Source organism: Gallinula chloropus, assembly GCF_964237585.1.
Source record: "Gallinula chloropus genome assembly, chromosome: 1".
Taxonomy (NCBI): Eukaryota; Metazoa; Chordata; class Aves; order Gruiformes; family Rallidae; genus Gallinula; species Gallinula chloropus.
In genome coordinates, this window is record NC_140085.1 from 14,932,015 (window position 1) to 14,955,941 (window position 23,927).

Consider the following 23,927-nt stretch of genomic DNA (forward strand, 5'->3'; position numbering starts at 1 on the left):
ACAATGTTAAAGGTTTTCCCTTTGGTTACCACAAAAATACATTTGCTTGATTTACATACTAAAACAATGGATTAGACTTACTTTGCATACATGCCTCTATCTTTCATAATAAAAAAATAAACTCTATAAGGTGGAGTTTAACAGCTTTTTAAGAGCATGTTTTTCTCTTGTGGTCTCAGTTATAGATGAGGCTATTCTACATCTGTGCTATTTATTTGGAAAAAAAACTAAGAATTTGCCATTTGCCACTTTATGTCATTAAATTTTCTAAGTTGTTTTGCTTGCTTGGTGCAGGCAGTTTAACTGGAGTGACCTCTTCACAACTCTTTTCATTATCTTTTCCTGTGGTTTTCTTTTATGCTCAGAGAAGGTCATGATTCCTGAGGTTGCTGACATTCCTTGCAGACACATGCTGAAATTAAAACAAATAGAGTTGTCAGTATACACAAGATAGAGTTCACAGCGTGTTACTTGCTAGATACTGTGGCATGCTGACCCAGTTAGAAACCGATTTTCTTCATATGTTAAGTGACTGTTACCAATTAGATTAATTCATGTAATCTCTGCTACCCTTAATCAGAAAAATTGTGTAGTTGCTTATGGTGATTTAAAAGCCATGGTACTGTCTAAAGAAGTATGACACAGGGTGTGTTCCTATTCTATCAGTTTATGCAGTTGTAAGCCTTTTGTATCAGCATATATGTGATTTACATGCCCTTCTTTATGTTTTCTTCCCAGAGGTAGCATGTTGGATATAAATTGTATTGATGGCAATCATGTATTGTCCATGAGCAAATTCTGGGGTTTTCCCAAGAGGGAGGAGTTAGAATTTCTTCACTATGACTGACAGGTCTGGTATTGCTTCATCAGTTGCTGAATCATGAGCACACACAAGAATGGGGGATTGGCAAAACCTGATTATGTAGGAGCCCAGGAAATAACTCTTGAGTTTAGTCTGCTCTCTTAGTGCTGAGAATTTTTTCCTTATGCTTCAAACTAGCTAACATATTAATAGAGTGGATAACATATATGATACCAGATATTGGCTAAAATTACAAAAAAAAAAAAGTGAAACTATGTAGAGATTAGCTTTTATTACTTGTACCTAAGTGAGCTCTCCAGTGGTGCATTTGTTGATCTTCATAGTGTCATAGTAGTCTGAACCCGTGTGTATTTTGCTTTTGTTTGTAAAAGGCTTACTGAAGATGGGTATGTGTGACTTCTTACTGTTAAAGATCTTGTAATAGTGAGCAGAACTAGCCATTTGGGAAGTTTCAAAATGTGTGTTTCTTAGCTTAAGAGTGTTAGTCTATCTTAAAGCATGAGTATAAGCTACACATTGGGAAATGCCATTAATGGCACTGCTCTCTCCTGTTTTTAATATTTGTGTTTCTAGAGGGAGGATGTGTATAATGAAGCTAATAACCACAACGCATAGATCATTGCATTGAGTTCAGTATCAAGGAGAAAAGATAATGAACAGTGTAGTCATAAATGTACCCTCCCATTAATGTTGTTGGAATAGGGGTTGTGGGTTTTTTGGGTTTTTTCTTCTTGTTGTATTTTTGGACAATGGGAAGTTTGCCAGTTCCTACAGAAGATACTTGGCCAGCCTATATTTGTAGGGTGTGTTATGGGATATTTAGGTAGCAGAACCTGCTTTGTGGTAGAGAACATAGTGCTTGGTTCTGTGTTGTCTAGGTAGTGAAACCTATCGGATGTCGAAGTGTCTTGAAGTAGAAAATACTGCATTCTTTCATCAGAGCTGAATTTCAGCCAGATGTTGCTGAGGTGTGCTGGTACAAAGGGAAAACAAAACTGAACCCCTTCAAAATGAGTCCTGTCAGACTGGTGTATGGCAGGCTGATGCTGCTGAAGCTAGCTTTGGAAGCAAGAGGGTTTATTTTGAGCTTTGGCAAATGATTTTATGAAGTAGCTAAGTTTTCAAAGCTTCGATACTTGCCTTTGAAAGTGTTAGGTTTAGTGAGACTTCATTTTCATTTGAATACCAACATTTTTATAGGAGTAGTGGAAGGCCCCAAATTCTAAGGACGGATTGTATTTTGGGTGTTAGTCAAAAACTGCCTCCTCTTTTTTTTTTAAATTATTATATAATCAGAAACAAAGCAGTATTTAAAATGAATGGGGGACATGGGACTTTTTAATTGTAAAGAACAACTGATTATTGCTTAGAATTGTTGATTCCCCTATGACAGGTTAACTATAAGCTTGTGGGGACTCAGTTTTTATAAACTGACATCATGCGCTTATTTCTCACTATTGCCATCTGCTGGCAACGTGCAGATTATTTTGTTAGCATTTTACCTTAAAATATGAATAGCAGCAAATGATAGAGAACATGAGAGCTGTCTCACTTGCCAAATGAAAATTACTTGAGAGGTTTTTAAAAATACAGGTGTCTTTGCTTTTCTTATTGAAGAAATTATGTTCCTGTTTTCAAGCTACAGGAGTGTCTTAAATCATTGTAGCTCAGGAGCATGGAGGAAGCTTTTTTGTGGTGCTTTTAATTTTGTTATTGTGACTTTACAGTTTTGAATTACTAACCTCAACACTTGGTAAATACATGTATGACATTTTGGTAAAATGTCATGTTCACTTTTTCATGGTAATGCTTGGCTTTTTAGGTCATAATATTAGGATTTTAGTCTAACTTCAAACATTTCAGTTTTGATGAAAGCTAAAAATACCATATATACCTCTCTTAGATACCAAGGGTGCAGATGTTTAAGTAGAGGCTGAAAAAAAATGTGGTTTGCTTAGAATTTCATTCTGCTACAGATCAGGCCTACATGAAAAAAAAAAATGCAAGGAAAACCTCATTATGCTCATTCTGATCTAAATGATTACACTTTTCCTTCCTCAGAACTTCATTTTTGGGATGCCTGTAGGAGTGCCAGTGGTGGGATTAGAGGAAGTGTCTGTAATATAATAGTTAGTGCCTTCCTACTTGAGTTAATTTTTTTTTTTAAGTGTGTCTTGTGCTTTAGTCAGCTGTACAAGTAAATATTTTACCAAGAGGTATTACTTCAGAAACCTCCCAATTCTGAGATTTTTTTTTTGAGAAGGTGGCCTTGACCTTTGGACATACGATACTATGGAGTGTGAGAGTGTGTGTGGTTAAAGTCAGGGTCATGCATATAATTGCTAGAGGAATTGTAACAAGAAATTTGCTGAAGGGCACATTAAAGTGTTGGCAGACCTGTCTGCCAAAGTTCAAAAGTCTCTGTAGTTCTACAGAGAACTGATACTCATTCTGTACTGTTTGAGATGAATGACACTCTTCTGTTGACTGTATAGGGAACCTGTAATGATTAACCTCAGTGAACACTCTACCTCCTCTTTCCCATATTTATTTTTCTCTGCGCTGTTCTCCCCTCCCATCTAGTGTTAGAGTGGATAAATGGAATGGTTAAAGTTCTGGTGAGCATCAGTTGTAAATCAAGGAAGTATCTGTGGCCTCCATTGATAGGCATTTGAAGGAAAGCTGCTGAAAGTTGATTCTGCTCTACTTTAAAACTTTCTTTTATAGATCTAATTGTCTTTTGTGTCTCACCTAATCTTCTCCCACTCTCCTGAGTAGGGGGTTGGTTTTTTTTTGCTTTCCTTGATGAAGTCTAATTGTGCTTTTTCCTTTTTAACCATGTGATCTGAGTCTGGTTTATGAGTATTAAAATAACTGGGGATAAATGCATGTTCACTGTATTTTGGTTTTGGAAGATTAATGCTTCTGCTTCCCACAACTGTTATGCCCATAGATATTAGACTTGTTTCTCTTCCATGGTTTATAAATTGCTAGAGCAAGTAACAATTCCTTTAGGGGGGGTAGAGTGTCCTTTCTTGCCTCATACTTTGCAAGAGTTTCCGAATAACTGTCAGAATAATAGCCAGTTGGTGAACTTAAGCATTATGTCTCTTCAGGGCATTTCCGTCTTGGTATCTTTCATTGAATGGTCCTATACTGAAGCTGTGGGTAGTAATACTTACTTGAAATTAAAAAAACCTGGTAAATAAATTGTGGTGTTGCTTATGGATTGCATCTTAATTTACCCTCTGTCCTATATCAGTAAGTCTGTCTGCTGTATTTTTGATACTTAGGTTGGGCATTGGAACGTACAGTGGGTAAGAATAACCAGGCTACTGCTTTTCTCATTCAATAAATGTTGAATAATAACAGTAGAAGCAATACAGTGAGCAAGACCCTCTTGAACCGGACAAAGACAAGCTAATTTCTGTCATATCCATGATGGAGTGATAGTCAATGCCTCATTCATTGGCATTTTGATTTGTTACATTGTCAGAAGGAATATCTGGATGACAATAATGGTGTGTGATTGCTGCAGCAATGAGTTACATCAGTAAATAAGTCAAATCTGTTGGAAAGCATAGCTTTTCCAACTTTTATCAGTTAGCTTGTCGTTTTGGTTTGTTTTTTCTTCAGGGTTTTTTTTTATGTTGTGGGTTTGGTGAACCTATCATTCTGAGCTGCTTCTAGAAGATAACTGAACCAAACTTTGAATAAAATTATTTTTTAGTTCAGAAGTGGTATAAGAGAGTAAATTAGGATTTTTGTCCTGTGTTTATGAAGTAACAAAGAGCAGGTGTTGTTGGAGATGTGTAAACATCTCATGCTAGTTAGAAGTTTTATTTCTAATGTTAGTACTTCACATGATTTGTGTGCTTATGTGTTTCTCATTGCTCTCTAACAGGCACCCAGTGATTGTTAAGAGATGTTAATGTCTTTTAAAAAACATTTTTTTTTCTTTGGACTCTATCAACTAAAGTCTTCACCCAGTCGTGTTTTTAACTAGTGTTTCTTTTTAAACAGTTTTATTGTGTATTCTTACTGGGGAAACCCAATAATCAATGTTAGTCGGATGCTTTCAAGTAGATGTGAAAGCACTCTGTTTTCTGAAAGCTAATGATTAATTTATGTTCTTCAAAAAACGTTGCCAACAAATAAAGTTGCTGGTGTCCTTTTACATCAAACTCGTGTCAGCTAATGGCATAAAAAAAGGCTTTATTGAATACCTCCATATTAAGAAAAAAGACTATTATACCTATTTCAACTTACAATCAGAAATACTATCTTATGTCCTCGAACATATTTTTTTGAAGAAAGTAAGCTACGATGCGAAGTAGGCATAATACATAATAAAACTAAAATCAGAAAAGCAGATCAGGCTTAGTTTGGGATGTGAGTCAAAAGCCACTGCAGCTTTGATACTGATATTTTGTCCTGCCTTTTAGTGGGGAAAAAAAAAAAAAGAAAGAAAACCCCCCAAAAAAACAAAACCCCAAAGCTAAAAAACCCACCCCACAAAACATCACGGGTTGGCATGAATCATTGTGGGTAGTGCACTAATGCTACCACTAGATGTCATAGCAGAATCGAATAGTATTGGTTAGTGGCAGTGAAGAGCTCTATCAGTTTGCATCTCTTGGAATTACTGCTTCTATCATTGTGTTGTAATTTAGCTGAAGTCTTTTGTACAGCTTCTGTTGTAGTCTTGAGCATACAGACTGGTGACTCCCTTACAAAGTATGTAATACGCTTTTCTGTCCCAGATTTGTGGCTTATGTCACGTGATTTCAGCATGTACTTTCTTGAGAAAAAAGAATTGTAACACTACAGAGGCAAGTTCTCTGCCCCTGAGCAGCCTTGTTTTGATAGAGGGTTAGGTTTTCTTTTTCCTTGGGGTAAGGGAACAGCTGGGCCTGTGTGAGGTTTTTCTCACACACACCCCCTTTTTTTGTGTACTCATTTAAACAGGAACAGCAGGCATTTATTTAGAAGTTGTGCAACAAGTACCTGTACATACATATTAATTGTATTTATTCTTCTGCCTTTTGTCTTGCAGACCAGAATCTGTAGAAGCTAGCCCTGTGGTAGTTGAAAAATCGAACAGTTATCCGCACCAGTTGTATACCAGCAGCTCGCATTCACACAGTTACATTGGTTTGCCCTATGCAGTAAGTTTCATGCTAGATATTCTATATAAGAAATCTGCTGTTCTTAACTGGAAAATCTCTTAATCCATGCTTACATTTTTATGTCTTTTTGGGAGTTGCATTGACAGTTGATTAGAAACAGAATACAGAACGTAGTACATTTATATGTAAAACATAGTGGAGAGACTAAAAAAGAGAAATGACAGAAAATAAATTTTAAATAATTACTAAAGAAAAATCTTGAGATTCTTTTGGCTTAAGTGTATGAACATTTAAGAGCTATAACTTATCTTTCTGTAAAAATGTAGGACCATAACTATGGTGCTCGGCCTCCTCCAACGCCTCCAGCTTCTCCTCCTCCATCAGTGCTTATAAGCAAGAATGAAGTAGGCATATTTACCACTCCCAACTTTGATGAAACCTCCAGTGCTACTACCATCAGTACGTCAGAGGATGGAAGCTATGGAACTGATATTACCAGATGCATTTGTGGCTTTACACATGATGATGGATATATGATCTGTTGTGACAAATGCAGGTAATGAATATTAATTTAAAAGGCAAAAACTACTTAAAACTTTTAAGATGCACTGAAAGTAAGTGTAAACAGTGTTTTAATTATGTTGAGTCATAGGAAATTTCTTTCCATCAAAACTGTTTGAAGGTTGTGTGCCTTGCTAATAGGCAAAGAAGTTGGTTAAGGCCAGTGAGTATTTTATGCTTTATTCCAGTCTGCTTTGACTGCTCATATTAATTTGTTCATGCTTTTACTTGTGCATTGTTGCTTAATAAGGGTCTTGTGTTTTTCCTCTCTAAAAATCTTCGGTGTTTTGTTTGCTTGTTAGGGTGGTGAAATAAAGACCTAAGGATCGGTTCTTAGTCTGCATGCACTGTGTAATAAAGAATCTTGGTAAATTATGTATATGTAAATCAAGTAAACTGTAGTATGTAACCTGAAAGAAACTTCTCAAATACTGGTTTCTTTGTGCATGATCTTTCTGATAACTTAATTTTCAAAGGACGTTGGTTTAAGAATTTTAATAACTATAAAAAGACTAACCTAGATTCTTACTGAAGAAGCTGAAATTAAATGTCTAAACTGTGTTCATACTTAAACACCTATTCAAATAGCACCTGTTTCTTTTACTATGATCAATACTTGGACTTGGTTATACTTAATTGAAGACAAATCTCGTTTCTGGACTTAATCAGGGTTAAGCTGTATTTTTACATTGAATATGCTTAACGAATGGATTTGTTAGATTGTTATGCATTTCTAAAATTACTGTTACAGCTGATTAAAACAATTTGAGTTCCTTTCTTCTGTCTGCTTATGTAACAAGCTCGTTAATTTTTGATAGTCCTTGATTCTGATAACCGCTTATTTTGAAATGTATTTGGATGTTCTTTCAGCAGTGGTGCTGTAGGCAGTCAGCTGTTAGGTAGAGTCTGCTTCTTTTGAAGAAGATCCTCTCTGTGAGGAGTTGGAGAGTGTTGTAATAAATTTACAAGTGGGAAGATAACTTCTGTATCTTAATCCCTTCTAGCAGCGTTGGAGATGAGCATAAGCTACTGTCTTAGGTTAGCCTTCAGTTTAGCAGGCAGCCCCTCTTTCCTGACTGTGGGAAGCAGTTAAAGCTCTTCCCACCTGCGTAGTGGTGCAATCAGTCACCTGAAGTGTGTGTTTAAAAACATGTGTTTATATGTTCTATAAAAATATGTAAGTAAATAAAGTCATGTATTTGTGTATATATATTATATAGAAGAATAAAAATAATGTATATATTTATAAAAGGAAATTGAATCCTTCAATTTAAAAACAAGGTTCCTGTTATGTAAAGCATAAGTCTTGTTACTGAGGGTATTTGTCTCTATCTTGTTCTCTGTTGTGATAATTTACCGTTTTTTATTTCCAGTGTTAGAGAAAAATTTCCAAGAGGGAAAATGAGTCTAAAGAAGCAGAGAGACACCGGGAGACAGCCACAAGATTGGAATAACAGTGATCAGTGGAATAGAAAATCAGCTAGCAGAGTGGTGGCGAAGACAGTGATTGAGATGTAGTTTTAGGCAGTTATTCAATCTGAGTAAAGAGCATTATTAAAAAAAAAAAAAAGGCTCGCTCTCTCTCTGTGTGAGTGTGTGTGTGTGTGTATTATGCACACAATCTTAAAAATTGTGCTTAAAAACTACTACTTTTTTTTTTTTAAGTGTCTGGCAGCACATCGACTGCATGGGGATTGACAGACAGCATATTCCTGACATATATCTGTGTGAACGTTGTCAACCAAGGTGAGTAGTTTGGTTGATACTGAACTCTAAATGACTACATTTGAGTAGAGAATATTAGAAGAGGCGATCCTGGAATAACTCAAGAGAGAAAACAGAGACTGTGTAGCATAATCCTCACAGTTCTAGTTAAAGGTGCAGATGCAGATGATCTTAACCTGTCTCTGCTCCCTTGTTCTCAGGAGTCATTGTTTCACCTCACTAGGCATCAGGAATAAAACATTGAAATGCTTATCAAAATTGCAGCCTGGCTTCTTTCTCAAGCTGACCAATATGTAGACAGCCCATTCCATATTTTGTTTCACGGCTGTCGTGTTGAGAATCCTTAACAGTGGTGTTGTCGGGCCAGCTGCTGCATTAGTATTTCTGTGTCTGGTTTGTTGCTTGTTTCTTGATGGCCTCATTCTAATAAGCTGCAGCGCTTGGAGGATTTGTTGATCTGGAATGAGTATTTGTATACACCCCTGCCAAACTTTAAGCCATATGATGAGGAGGGCGTTTTGTTCTGTGTAGTGGGTGGCTTATACCTGACCACCAATATTGACCTGTCACATAAGGTATAAAATGCCACCTATTGCTTAAATTGCAGATTGTTAATTTAAAAACTGAATGAGGCACATGTGTATTCAGAAACACTTTAATTACAGTATGTGTTTCTCTTTGGACCTTGTCATAGAACATATGTTTTGTATTGTGACAATCTTTTTGAAGAACCTGCAGGAAAATGGTTTTAATGCCTGCTTATTTGTAATCTGTGGACCAACTGTCAATCTTTCTTCTGAGCTCTCAAGTTTCATTATGTTTTCAAGATATTTAGATATGTTTATGTACATTGCATTAAAACTGAACAGAACAGCGCAGCTGTTCTTCCAAGTATCTAAACAGTCTACTGTTTACTCTAACAATCAATGAAAAATGGCAACCGTGTAAGTGTCTGTTTTAATACTTACAGGTTTTGATGTGTAAGTGTAAAGAATGGAATAACCTGTGTTTTAATTTCAGGAATTTAGATAAAGAAAGGGCAGTGCTGTTGCAACGAAGGAAAAGGGAAAATATGTCAGGTGAGTAAAGCTTAAGATTTTTCCTTATTAAAGTTTATAAAATAAATAACAAACTTACAGATTTAAGGGTATCTAAACGGTTCCTGCAATTTCAGTAGCCTTCAGCATATAAGGTTTGGTAAATTGATGCCTTTCATTTTACTTTATCATTACTAAGATAAGAATATATGAGAATAGTTGTGGTTCTGTGTGGTTTATTAAAGGTTGTAACCAGTGCCTTTTTTCTTACCATTTTGGAATAATTCAGTCTGAACATGGTTATAATGAATGTAACTTTTACAGTAACCAGAATACTTTGAGTAAGCTACTGAAGATCAGGTGGAAAAATTTCAGGTTTCCTCTCTGATAAGAAAGGGTTCCCAAGTCAGCTTTGTTTTTTGAAAGAAAAAAATATTTAAAATTTCACAGCTCGGTCTTTTTTTTTTTTTTTTCCCCTTCATACTACTCATATCTTCATACTAATCTCTTAAAACTATTGCATTGCAAGTGATAGTCCTGTCTCTAAGAATTACATAACTTTACATTGAGATTTAAAGCAGTCTAGCATAGTTTTAAGAGGGATTCCTCACTATGTTTTGTTGGTGGTAAATTTATATTTGTGTATTAGTGTGTTTTTGATGGCAAGACAAATTGCTAAATTTAGGTAATACAATTACATGATGTTTTTAGGGTTTTTTACCTTTGATAAGCACACAAAGTTTGTAGTGCAAGTGCCCATTTCAGTCTCTATAGTTTATGAAATTAGCTCTCCTACTATTTAGAGAATTGCAAAACTCAGCCAGCCTGTCTTGTCAGCAGTTTGGTCCAGCCATTACTGAAACATGTCCTGGGCTTCTTGATTGACAGATGATACTTCCAAGGTCTATTACAAAAGTCACAGTTTGTGGGGAAGTTATCCTCCTAAGATTAACATGAAGTACTGGGGTATGTGAAAGTGTGTGAGTGTGTTAGGATTTCTCTGAAGAATGCCATGTAGTACCATGGCTACTTAATATGTCTTCAGAATTTTCTGAAGAGAGGGGTGTGACCTGGAATTGTGGGGGGGGCATAATAGTGGTTCTTGGTGCAGTTGACATTTCCTGCTGTCTGGTGCTAAGCTGCCTTAAATCCCTTAAAGGCATTAATGACTTACTTAGAATACCGCAATCATTTTTTGGTTCGTCTGTTTTCATTTTAACAAAAAATTTGTAAAGTATTTTTTGATATTGTTTTCTGATTCTGTTAAAATAACAAAACAGGTGTTCTTATAATTCATTTGGTATTAATGAGTTCACTAAGTGGTATAATATTATGAGAATGAACTTGAATTTGCATACAAGATGGGGGAGACAGGTGGCCTGAGCTATTTAAGTCATCTCACAATTTGTAGCTATGCTTATCTGATGATTTAGTATAAATTCAAGGGAAGAGAGCATGTCAGAATCTTAGCAGAAGCTGAAGAGATTTTTACCTTTGAAGTTAGTGTTGAGCCCTCCTTAATCCTGATGATCAGTCTTTTAAATCTGTGCTATGCATTCCATAAAAAAAAGTAAATGGCAAATCTTATTTATCAAAACAGATAAATTCTAATCCTTTAGTCTAAGACTCAGTAGAAGTGCAGTATTAATTACTGTGATTTGTAATACATAACTTGAATATATGCTTGTATCTCCAGTTAATTTTCATTTAGCCAGTATATTTTCTTGGCTAAATGCATTTTTTGTGTGTTGACAGATATTAATTAAAGTAATTCTGGGTATGAACTATCTACCATTAGTAAAACAGCCAGTTTTTGTAGACAATTCCAAGTAGGAAAAGCAAAATGACATGAGTTTCAATGTATCTATGAAATGTTTTAGGTAGTCAGCAAGTAGTAGATGAGTTTGACTCAAAAACAGAGCTTTAATGTGAACGTTTAGCGTGCTACAAATTTGATGAGAATCTTAAACTTTTATGCATAACCATATCACTTCTTTTCCTGGCGAGATTTATAACCCATTGTTCTGGGGCCTGCTGTTGTTCTTCTGTTCTGGTGTAAAAGTGTAATTCTGATGTGGCTTACTAAGCATTGGATTGCATAGTTGGTTCAGTGGAATTGAGTACCTTCTCTTAAGCCCCTCGTCAATTATATTCTTGATGCTTTGGGTTTGTGACTCTGTTGTATTTTTGTGATGGGGCAGGGGGAGAGGGGAGGTGTTGGTTGTGAGACTTTGAGTTTAGAGGGTTTTTAAGTTAAGGTATCTAAAGGTGTGACTTGTTCAAGAACGTTGCCTCAAGCTGTCTGGTCTTGAAACTGGCACTGATGAAATCACTTGCTGCTGTGGGGAAATGAGTCTGGGCCCATAACTTCTTGTGAAACTTGCAGAGTTTGTGTCTTGCCTTCCAAGATGCAAAATCTTCCCTTTGAGTGCTTGCTAAGGCTCTCCAAAGTGAAAGCAGGTTATGTAGGTTAGGAAGGAGTGTCTCAAAACAACTCTCTGTAATTACATGTTTGGTTGAGGTAATTATTCTTTACAGTAAGTTAAGGCACAGTGTAGACAACAATATTGAAATGTTGCTTTCCTAAAGAAGACAGAGTTTTATAGGGTTTTTGAGAGAGTTGAGGGAAGTGTTTGTCTGTGACATAATGACTGTGCATAGATTAGATATGGACTACAAACACTGAGAATTCCAAGAGAGCCTTGGGTTTTCATTTTTATTTCTCCATCATTGGTTATTCTGCTATTCCTTTTTCTTGGATTAGACACTTCTTTCTATGTGTTTTTTAATGTTAGTTCAGAAAATAGTCCCAGCAGAGATGTAAACAAATTCAGAAAGCATCTTCAGCTCCCAATATATAAGGTATAATTATATATCTAATAAATTGTTCAAAAGAACAACCGAGATGGTGAAACTGGATTGCTTACTCTGCACAGAAGAATCCTATTAAGGAATATTGTGCAGAGCAAGAAAAATCCAGAATAACCAGTAGCTGGAGTCCTTTATTTAGTGAAGAAGTTTTGAAGAATTAGGACCATTGAGTGCACCAATTAAGACAATATCCTTCTGAGCTCAGGAAGAATGTTTTCTTTGTAAAACCTGTTTCTGTGCAGTTTCAGGAAAAAGTCTTGCTTACTTAGTGTGAAGTATGCAAGTACATTTACTGAAGGCAGAATATTAGGAAATGCTGCTATTGAGCACATGTGAACAGCAGTCTCTTTCCTATCTGAGTGCACCATCTCTCTTCCAATCCTCCCCATGCTTCACAGCCTTTCATCTTGACAGAACTAGGGTAATCCTGTTTTAGGTCAGGAAATACATTTGTCTGACATAAGTGCTGATGTATGCTGAATTTCAGGCTTTGGCTTTTAGGTCTGCAAGTGTGCAGCACAAAGAAAAATTATCTGTCAGTTTACATGTGATCATGTTTTAACGAGTAAAATAGACTTCCCTTTTCCCTAAGGAGCAGAGTGTTATTGTTAGGGAATTTTGAGGAGAGGCGGCTTTTGGCTAAACTGACATTTACCCTGAAAAAGGCACCTGATGTTGCAAATTACAGCTGAAATAGTTGATTATGACTTACACATGACTGATTAATAGGGCTTCACATGAAATGCTAGATAGTCATTAATTTTAATCCCTTCTAGAATACAATCACCTGAAAGAACCCTTAAACCATATTACAAGTAAAACCTATATGAAAAGGAATGGGTTAACCAACACTTTTTTTTTTACCATTTATGTTCCAGTTTTGCATATAATGGAATGTGATAATTCCATTCTTTGAGTGGAATTAATCTGATATCTTTTTCTTACTTGGTCCTGCAAACATTTGTTAATTACCAGCTTCTCATTTGTCATTCATTTTCAAACTGTTGTGATTGTTGGTGAATTCTGCATGTGAGTGCTTGAAGCATTTATCAGTGCACGGTTTTTGTTTTTTAAAAGCAGGTGTTGAGTAACTAGTAAATGCTCTTTCTACAGTATTTGATTGTTTACAGATTGTTCTTTATTTTAAAGATGGGGATACCAGTGCAACAGAGAGTGGTGATGAGGTTCCCGTGGAACTGTATTCTACTTATACACCAACTGCAATTACTTTAGCTCCTACAAGAGTTACAAAAGTCAATGATAAGAAAAGGAAAAAAAGTGGAGAGAAAGAACAGAACATAACAAAATGTAAAAAAGTAAGTGAATGTAACTTCTTACAACTGTGTTACAAATTACAGCTATGTGACATGTCTTACCAAGAGACACTGGTTTAAAAATCAGGCTGTTACTGCTAATAATACTTGGGTTTAGATTGAAATGTAGTACTAGGCAGTAAATGATAAGGCTTCCCTGCCTCTCCCCCACCCCCTTAATTCAGGTTAATATGTACTAGCAACAATAGATCAATTTTACAATTGAGGCAGAACTTCTGAGGAGGAATTGTATTTATTGGACCACTTCATATAGTTAGAGATTGGGTGTAATAGGCTTTGGATACTCAAGAATTCTGTGTGTGAAAGTCTTCAGTTATGGTTGCTTGAATTTCATAAATGTTTGCTGTCAGTTGTTCTGAGGTGACTTTGTGTCCATTTGTTAGAGTTGAAACTCTGTGGAAGTGTGCTGTTAGAAAGTTAGCTACTAAACCGCTTTGGTAAACAGTACATTGGCAATATGTTGTTTAGCTACAGGTATAAACAATAAAATACATGTGAAGAAGTACATGGAATTTCCTAAACTAAGTTCCTTTCTGCAGTTCAGTTTCACTGGCATGGATGACAATTTTCTTACCTAAAACAGAAGCCAGAATTAGTTACAGATAGATACAATTTTTAAAGATCTTTAAATGTCCTCTTTAAAGAGAATGGGTCTGCATATAAACTTCCTTTGTGGAGTGACAAATTTCCGTTGTGGAGTGACAAATTTCTTTCAGAAGCTAATGTTATAGGGCATCTGCCATGTCCTTTCCCCTCCCCTCTTGACACAAATAGTGCAGTGAAGGATAGGATGTGGGCATTTTACAGATTTACCTGATAAATGTGGGGTGTGCTGTAAGTAAGCTTTCACTTCCTTTGCCTTGAATTCTGAAATTCTAGAGAGTTGTGTTGTAATATGTGAGAAAGTTAAGGGTACTTTGACCACTAGCTCTGGCATACAGTATGCACTTCAGTTGGAATGCTGAATTGTTTTTTTAAATATATTTTCTGAGACAGTGTCTTCTTGAAATTTCAGTGTAATTGTTGTCATTGTCCTGCATGTTTTACTGCGAACAGTCTGCATTAGATTTGAAATTCATTAAGAGACTTTGTACTTCCTCCAAAAACTATAAATACCTAACTTTTTTTCAGGCATTTCGAGAAGGATCGAGAAAATCTTCACGAGTAAAGGTAACGTAGCTTTTGTTTAGGTATCTTTTTTGTTTTAAATGGTAATGTTATACTATTTAATAATATAAAATGTATAATTTGGCTACACATTAAGCACTAAAATACTCTTCATAACTAATGTACTATATAGTTGTACCTAAATTTGACTTTTAAATGAAGGTATGAGCACTACATCTTTATGTCCTTCAAAGTTAACCGAAATAGTATAGTGTAAATTTTAGTTCTGAGATTACTTGGTTTTTTTCAAGAGCTGTTGGAGGAGTTAGAGCTTGTTTGTGTTACTTGAGGGAGTAGAGTGCACACCTCATTTGAACTTTGTAGCTCCAGCTTTTCATAATCCTAAGCAGCAAGAAAATGAAAAGGCTATACTGCATTTGAAAGCTAAACTAGTGATTCTGCTCTGTCAATGCTACCATGTGTTAATCTGGTGTAGTTTAAGGAATCACGTTGGGATGTCTGCTTTGTAAGGTTTGTTAACAGCAGTCTTTGATTTCTGTGAGACAGAAGTATGCATGGTGTGGAAATTGGGTGTTTCCCATAGATTATTAGTCCTTGGGGAAAAAAAAACGTGGGACACCTTTTACACTTCACATACATCAGATGTGTTTTGCCAATTGTAAAGTCAGAATTGGGGAAGAAAAGCTGTATTTTGTGCTTTTTTAAATACAGTGTTTGCAAGGTTCCATTGTTTTTTCATGGTTTTCTTAGCATCATGCTGCTTTTAATGCTGTTTGTGTGTATGGCTCTCTTGAGGCACAAAAGAAATGTAATCAGTAACAGGTAAATTGAATTGCTGAACAACTTGCTGTTTTATTAATGTTTAATAGTGTCTCTGCTCAGGTGGATAGAAAAGGGAGCGTTGGTTGGCTGCTGCTGTCCGTAAGGAGCATTGGTTGGCTGCAGCCTGGCCGCTGCTTATGAGGTCTGGAGGTACAATGGCACTTTCTTTAAAAGTGAAAGGATCTGAAGCACTGCAGAAGAGAATTGTTTAGTGAGGAACAGTTAAGGGGAGGAAAAACATCTGTGCAAAGTGTGTAACGTTAGAGTTACAACCTTAATGTAGTAGGTGTAGGATTAGGAAAATTTTAAGTTGTGAAGCAGAAAAAGATATGGCATGACCCTTGAGGTTGAAATGAGAAAATAAAACCTGTATTATAGGATGGAAGCTGGATTTCTTTTTATATTTGCACATGTTCACAAAAGTTGAGTAGTAAGGGAGATCTGACCCTCCAACTCCTGTGCTCATGGATTCATGATGCAGTGCGTTTGCGGGAGGAAAAAATGTCAGTCTCCGTTCTCATCTTACTAAAATCTAGAAACCCTCTTGAAGAGGGAATGTATTCCTGAACTTGGGCAATATTTATGCACTTGTAACATTCCTAAAAGGACAAATGTAATGCTACTGAATTAAAATCAATGCTTTTAAGTAATGCAGACTTTTATATTGGAATTACTTAAAAAAAAAAAAGTAAAATAAGCCCCTTAAATCAATGGCATACCTTTGCCCTTCATTCTGTGTCTTGTTGTAGACTTAACTTTTTATTTCAGTATCTTTTTCTTACCTTGTAATATCTGGTCACTTTAATTTTTAGGGCTCTGCTCCAGAGATTGATCCTACTGACAGTTCAAACTTTGGATGGGAAACTAAAATCAAGGCATGGATGGATCGTTATGAAGAAGCAAGTAACAACCAGTACAGTGAGGGTGTCCAGAGGGAGGCACAAAAAATAGCTCTGAGATTAGGCAATGGAAATGATAAAAAAGAAGTCACCACCAGCAATCTGATTTTCAAACCTCCAGTAGAGGTAATGAGTTGTGCCATGTTGTGTTACTGCATGCAGCCCTTGTGTCATGACAATAGCTATTTAGATGCCTTTAAAATAAATTATAAAGGCGGGGGGGGGGGGGGGGGGGGGGAGGGAATTTAACATTTCTGTATCTTGTCGCATCAGAGTCCTAACTTTTTTCAGAATTTGCAATTGCTTTTCATACATCCTGTATCACCCTTGATTGATGTGCAAGTGTAAACATAGTTCTCAGAAAAATAACTAAGGCGGTAGCCTCAGCCTGAACATTGAATTGTCCTTAGACTGTCTTAGGTGGTTTGCATAAAGCAGTAAACATTGTTGCTGCTCCTGTTTCTCTGCTCTGTGAGGAATATAAGGAGTGATTTCAGTAGCTCACAGACTCATCTATACTAGGAAAGACCTTTTGAGATTGAGTCCAACTGTAAGCACACATTGGAATCTTCCCATTTTTTTTTTTCTCCCTGCTGTGTGTCTCAGTCTGTTAGTTGCCTACATTTTTCTCAAGGTGTGGTAAGTGTTCGGATGTTTAGGTATTTAGATACAAGTTTCATTTCTGGTTGATGAAGGATGTTCTGATGGTAGGTAATATTCTGATCTTGTCGGGTTTTTTAAATCTTATTTTACTTTTGTGATCACGTAGCTTCTACTTTATGAAGAATTTGTACAGTGTCTTTGTCTGTCCTTAACATCAGTTACCAGCTTAAAATCAGAGCCACATAACAGGCTTTAGTGTTTTGTAGCAAAAATTTTGAGGAGCAGGTACTGTAGTGGATTAATGGAAGCATCTTTATCAAAGACCATCGTAGCATATGGGACACCCTCCTTAGAGGACTATCCCTGCTTACAGAGTCTTTTACATACATAGAGGCTACTTCCATTTTGATTGGCAGTGACAGTTATTAGAGATGTGATTTCACTGTCAGGGTATGTATTGGTTTTGAAATAAAAGCCATCCTTTCATCTAAAGATACAGAAATAAATCTGGAAACTCAGGATCCTATTATTATTATTATTATTATTATTATTTCTATTTTATGTGCCTGTTGTGTTTCTTTGGATCGTGAATGTCTTATTTAAGTTTGCATACTTTCTTTTGTTCGAAGGAATTGAAGTCTTTTGAAAGCATTATGCAAAACAAAGCAGAATTAGTGTAGTAGTGGTGAGAGTTAAATGCACTAAGGGGTGTAGTACATGAATTGTGAGAACATGAATAGGTTGGGTTATGTCCCTCTATTGCAGAACTAGAGCTAATCCAGTTAATAACTAGTTGCATTGGTAGGGGAACAAGACAGTTCCATCAAATCAGTCTGGAGGCTTAAGGGGGTAGCTCATACAGTGAAGTGTGGCAGTTGTGAAAGTACAATCTGTAGTTAATAATAGAAAAATAGTAGAAAAAGATACTTCATAAATTAACATGTCTTTACAGAGTTATGTGCAAAAAAACAAGAAAATTTTAAAAGCTGCCAAAGACTTGCCGCCTGATGCACTTATTATTGAATACAGAGGAAAGTTCATGCTGAGAGAACAATTTGAAGCTAATGGATATTTCTTCAAAAGGTTTGTTTATTACAAATGTTTTAATAAGGTGACTCTTAAAATGCTGTTTTGTCAAACTCCTGCCTCAAGTACAGAGTGAGTCTCTGTTACTAGAAGTGGGTTTTACCGGTGTTTGATTAAAAATAATTTTAGCTGGATTCTGATCTCCTCCTCTTCTGTGCAGAATTGTAATACTCTTTTAAAACTGGACACAAGTCAACTTTGAACCATTTTACTGCCAAGAGTTCTCTAGTTGGTTATGTTATTGAGCAGTGCGTGACCGCTTCCTTCCTGTGCATCATTTTCAGTGCTGCCATTAGTTTCCCCTACTGTGGAAACTGCAGGAGTCTGTTGGAGGAAAGACAACAGAGCTTTTGCTCAGTAAAGATCAAAAGGTTCCCTTACACTTGGAACAGCAGAACTTAAAACATGCTTTGGCAAAGTATTTAAATGTTCCCTTTCTTCAGGAGGGTTGGGTGCTAGTGACACTGCAGGTGTTGGGTAGGGTGTTTTGTTTATTTTTAGATGATTCCGTGAGGGCAGATAAATTTCTACCAGAGTTTCATTTTAGGACCCACCATAAGGAAAGTTAATGAAAGTTGAATCTTAACCTTATGTCTTGTGTGCCTAGTGCTTGCCCTGTTACTGTTCCTCCCTTTGGATCCTATGCAGATGAATTACATACAGGGCTGTAATTCAGACTTCCAGTATTCTGAGAATATATTTGAAGAATGTACCAGTTAGAACCATGACCCTTAGAGATGTGTCATTAACCCGCAAATTCGGTGTAGCATGCCAAACATCATGTTATGAAGCTAACTAATACGAAAGCTAAGTAATATTCGGCATCTTTAAAAATTGTAAAACTCTGTTTTTCTTGTATCTTTTCCAGACCATACCCATTTGTTTTGTTTTATTCCAAATTCCATGGGTTAGAAATGTGTGTTGATGCAAGGACTTTTGGAAATGAAGCTCGATTCATCAGGCGTTCATGTACTCCAAATGCGGAGGTGAGCATGTACAGACACTTAAGTTTTTATTTACTTAGAAGTCTCCTTCTCCTTGAGTTTCCCAACTGGTAGTTTGAGCAATCCCTACAATTTGAATACAGGTACCTCTTGACTGGGAAGGGGTGGGGGTAGGGGTTGGGTGGGGAAGGGGAAACTAAGATAATGATAATGTAATAATGTTTTTTTGAATATAGGTAAGGCATGTAATCGAAGATGGAACAATTCATCTTTATATTTACTCCATCCATAACATTCCAAAGGGAGCAGAGATTACTATAGCATTTGATTTTGATTATGGAAATTGGTAAGTATGTGAGCATGCTGTTCTGAAATACATCTAATGCTTGTTAAGCTATTGTCATTATTATTCTTAATTATTGCTTGATTGTTATTAGTCACTATTTTAGTTGTTGTTACTATAATTCAGAACAGCTTTGCTTTTAAAGTTTATTTTCCTGCATGTGTGAATAACAGGGCTCCTTATGCACTGTATAAACAATGACCAGTGTCGTTACATTTTCATTACTCTGTATCTGTTGCTAATTTCAGCAATGTTGCAGTTGCTTATAAGTGAAGTGGGAAAGATAAAAACTTTATTTAATATGAATAAGGATATCCTATGAAAATTTGTGGTATGTAGGTGTTTGTACTGTGGGGGGGAGTAAGAGGGAAGAAAATCTAAATCCGAGTAATGCCTTATTTCAGAGTGCCGCTGCAGTATAATTTCAGGAAGACAATGTCTGTGGAATTTAGTTAGAATCATGTTTGAATAATACATGATTAATAATGTTCAGATACACTGGATGTATCAGTGTGTTGGATTATAACCTATTACACATTTCTGAATATAACTGCTGCTCATTTGATGAATTGGGGAAAGCTCTAAAATGTTGCCATTATTTGTAAGCAGAGTTTTGAAACAGTAAAGGAAATAATCAGTGAAGTTCACTCACATATGTAGGAACTATATTATTCAAACACCTCTTTGAAATCTGATGGCAAAATAAGGCCTTTGAGTGATGTAATCTAGTAATGGTTTTTCTTGGCTAGTAGGAAATGTTCTAGAGCATAGGTACATTGTGCAGGAACACCTAGGCTAATGCTAACCTTGGAAATGAAGGATTGAAGAGCCTATTTCTGTATGTGCACTTGGTCGGGTCCAGAAGCAGTCCTCAACTGTTGCATGTTTTGCTGCACCAAGGTAATAATACACTTTTCTGTGGTCTGCTTGCAAGTCAGCTTGGGTGCAGACACACCTTCGCTACTTCTGGACCTGAATTTAGTTACGTCATGAAGTCCTACCTGTATTAAACAACTTGGGTTCAGGCTAGCTCAAGGCACCTTGTATAGTTAAATGTTGTAGATGTACTCCTACATCCCTCACACAATGATGACCTGAGGAATTGCCTTGTTGGTAGTTTTTAAGGGCTTTGTTATTTATCATGTTAAATGTATGTGTTCAGTACTTGCAGAGAACAGCCTGTGTAAGTTTTTAATGTGTTTGAATAACAGTTCCTACATATACAAGTGAAACTTAAAAATTGTATGGCTCTTTCCAGAGCGTTCATTCTGTAAGCTGTGTCACTTAATTTCTTTAATGTGGTGGTTGTACTTCACTCAGGATATACTCAGGTTTTAGATCGCTTCCATTTTTTAAGCAAATACTAACTTTGAATTTTAAAGAATTCCATGTGGCAAACAGCCATAAATTCTGCTAGCAAGTATGAGATTTTCAAATTGTAACAGTATTGTGTATCTTGGTGAAAACATGAATCAGCTGCTTTTAATTGTGATTGGTTTGCATCTTAGCAGATGTTTAATGTGAAACAACTCAGCTTGTGTTATTTAGTATTGAAATGTACATTGCTGTACCACCTAATCAAGTAATGCCTTCTTGCATTTAATCACTTTTAGTAAATACAAAGTGGATTGTGCTTGCCTCAAAGAAAATCCTGAATGTCCAGTTCTGAGACGCTCTGAACCTACGGAAAACATGAATACTGGATATGAAACCAGAAGGAAAAAGGGAAAGAAAGAGAAAGATGTTTCAAGAGAAAAGGAGACTCAAAATCAGAACATCACGTTGGACTGTGAAGGAGCAGCCACCAAAATGAAAATTGCAGATAAACAGAGGAAGCTCTCTCCCCTTAGGCTGTCCATTTCTAATAATCAGGTATTGACTCAAAGACAATAGAAAGAAAATCGCTTTCAGGCAGATACTCTACTCCTGTAGTGACCAAAGTCATTGAAAGTGGGTAATGATGGATAAGTTTAGATTTTTTTTTTTTATACTGTTCTCAGTTTTGCTTAGTATTTGATTGTATTTAAAGAGATATTGGTTCCCATACCAGTTTCAATGATACAATTTTCCTCTGAATTCCTTTGTGAATCTCTAATGTGAAAGCCTCACGTCATGCTTTCAGGAACTCCTAGTCCATCCTGAAGTCTCTTTTGGTTAGTTATGTATGTTTCTCAGGAGTGTAGTATTTTAAACATGGCAATAAGTAGCCTTGTAGCAAACAAAACTTCAGCCCAGAACATTGAGTGTCAGCTGCAGCTCTGGGTGGAAGATAATTAAGTAGAATTTGGGGAGTCAGGAGGAGGAAGGTGCAGTATTTAGCTTCAAAAACGCATGATAAGTGGATAATATAGTAAAGCTACCTACCTGGTAACATACCATGGTAGTCAGTTCTAAATGAGTCTTTATTGTAATATGCCAGTTGGAAAGAACTAGTGGGAGAAATCCATGAGATCAGTTATTAGCTTAATTTTACAGGGCAGCTATTACAGATAATTATTTGACATGAGAGAGGATGGTTACCTTAGTAACTGTCAATCTTTTCAGGGGTGGGGTATGGTGATGACTTTTTGGTTGTCTTATGTTCTGATGACACTTTAGGAAGGAAAGAAAGGAGTTATTCTGGGAGGGAGCCATTTCCAATTGTTATCTTAAAATTCCACTTGGTAATGAAGGAAATAACTTGTAAATGAGCATATTGACCCTCAGCTTTCCTAAGATGATAAAATCTTTTCAGGGGTTTCAGTACTTAAATAGCTTAAAAATGCTTGGGAGTCCAGAAGGCATGGCATGTGACTTACGATCTCTAGAGGCAACATTTAAACTTTCTCATCTTAAATTATATTTTTGGGGTTGTGTTTGTATTTTGTTACTAACAAGTGAAAACTGGTATTTGGAACCTTTTCAAGCAATTAACGCTATATATTGTGTTTATATAGAACAATGACAGGAGAACTAGTATTCCTGTTTTACAAAACTGGACTTAAAACAGTAGGAATTGCAAGAAGAATAACGCTGTAGACTATGTATCTAAACATAGAAGCCAGTCAATAACTTTTTTTCTGATGCTTAAATAATGAAGGTGTATAGGAAAATGTAAAAGTACTTTCAAGACAAATGTTAGGAAAAAACCCCATGACTTCTAGTTCTTCATGTAAAAGTGAAATTGCATATAGGAGTAGTGAACACTTAATTCTCCTCAAAGTTACTGTTTCATGGCTTCTTATTTTCAAATCAGCCATTTTAGTCAGCAACTTTTGTGTTTCCTTGTGGTATGATGCTGTAGTGAGAGTTCAAATGGAAAACGTGTGTCTAATAGAACGCACTTTTGAGCTGAGAGAAACTTCTGTGTAATTCTTAACATTTCTGTGACATTCATTCTATTTCACTAAAACTAAAGCTCCTTTTTCATTGGAGTGTAATGTAAACCTCCTAATTCTTTAACTGATTATGAAGTGGCTAGATAGTGGCCAGTGTTAGTGCCCCAAAGCTTCTGTTGGTTTGAAGGTTTAATTCCACTAACTTCTAATTTTTTTTGTTTTGGTTTGGTTAGTGGGGGAGTCGGGATGGAACCTTAAAATTTCAATGAGATCAGTGTGTTGAAGAAAAGAGATACAGATGTGTCTAAGCCCAGAATGGGGGGGGGGGGGGGGGGAATCTATTCAGGTGATGATATTTATGGGTTTATACAAAGGTACAAGTGCTTATTAGTTTTTTCACTTTTTTTTTCTTGATTTACTGGCTTGGGGTACTTCTGGTGTAGTGATCTGAGGATTCTTGGTTCTGTGTAGCTTTTAGTTTTCCCTAGTTTGCAAGAGTAGTAGGAGCTTCTGTAAAGCAGTCATTTCCATCTTTCAGGAGCCAGATTTTATTGATGATATAGAAGAAAAAACTCCTATTAGCAATGAAGTAGAAATGGAATCAGAGGAGCAGATTGCAGAAAGGAAAAGGAAGATGGTAAGTTGGGAAGCAAGTAGCTACCTAAAGCTGTCACTAAGGCTTAGTGACATCTGCTCTTCCCATGCTAATTGCTGCCTTTCTGTAGGCTTGTAGAATGTGGGTATATATGAAATCAGATCCTTACATGAACTTAAAATGCAAGGCTTGCTATTTGAGAGCATTTTATCTGGCTTTAACATTGCTTTGACAAAAACCTGCTTTTATCTTCAGATGTGTATCACTTTCTATTGCCTTTAAGAACAACGTTGTAGAAAACATCTAGATTTATTTTCTTCTCTCTTTATTATTGCATGTTATTTATGATGGCCATTTTATAGATAGTAGTTGGAGTCAGAATTTTTGCCTTTATGGAGTATGCAATACTTTTGATTAGTATTTTCTACAACTCTTTATCAGTAGCAAAATTGAGATTTGTGTTTATTAGACAATACAGTCTGCTCAAATAAAATGTATATTAATACCAAATCTGAAGAATGATAGCATGAGCTCTGATACTAACATACAACAGTGTCTTTGTCATGCTTTTGAAGAGCAATTCTTGTCAAACTCTGTTGGATGTATTGGTTTTGCACCATAGGATGTCCTGGCTTTTTTTTTTCCTTTTGCACTTTAGCAAGAATACAAATGTAAAGCGCTCTGTGAAACTTAAGTTATCAGTAGTGTTG

At 36.2% G+C, this 23,927-nt stretch overlaps 1 protein-coding gene across 5 annotated transcripts in view; it reads left to right on the plus strand.

Moving 5' to 3' along the window:
• KMT2E (lysine methyltransferase 2E (inactive)) overlaps positions 1-23,927 on the plus strand; it is a 58,566-nt gene that overhangs the window by 18,592 nt on the left and 16,047 nt on the right. For 4 of the 5 annotated variants that reach the window (XM_084259950.1, XM_084259948.1, XM_084259946.1 and 1 more), the window contains 12 exons: positions 5,880-5,991; positions 6,279-6,508; positions 8,179-8,259; positions 9,259-9,317; positions 13,296-13,462; positions 14,612-14,650; positions 16,243-16,455; positions 17,885-18,015; positions 18,887-19,004; positions 19,199-19,308; positions 20,919-21,177; positions 23,161-23,259. In XM_084259950.1, coding sequence (XP_084116076.1) covers positions 5,880-5,991; positions 6,279-6,508; positions 8,179-8,259; positions 9,259-9,317; positions 13,296-13,462; positions 14,612-14,650; positions 16,243-16,455; positions 17,885-18,015; positions 18,887-19,004; positions 19,199-19,308; positions 20,919-21,177; positions 23,161-23,259 — 1,618 coding nt within the window. Of the gene's footprint in view, positions 1-5,879; positions 5,992-6,278; positions 6,509-8,178; positions 8,260-9,258; positions 9,318-13,295; positions 13,463-14,611; positions 14,651-15,479; positions 15,581-16,242; positions 16,456-17,884; positions 18,016-18,886; positions 19,005-19,198; positions 19,309-20,918; positions 21,178-23,160; positions 23,260-23,927 lie in introns of those variants that run through there. The other variant, XM_084259949.1, reaches the window with a different exon arrangement.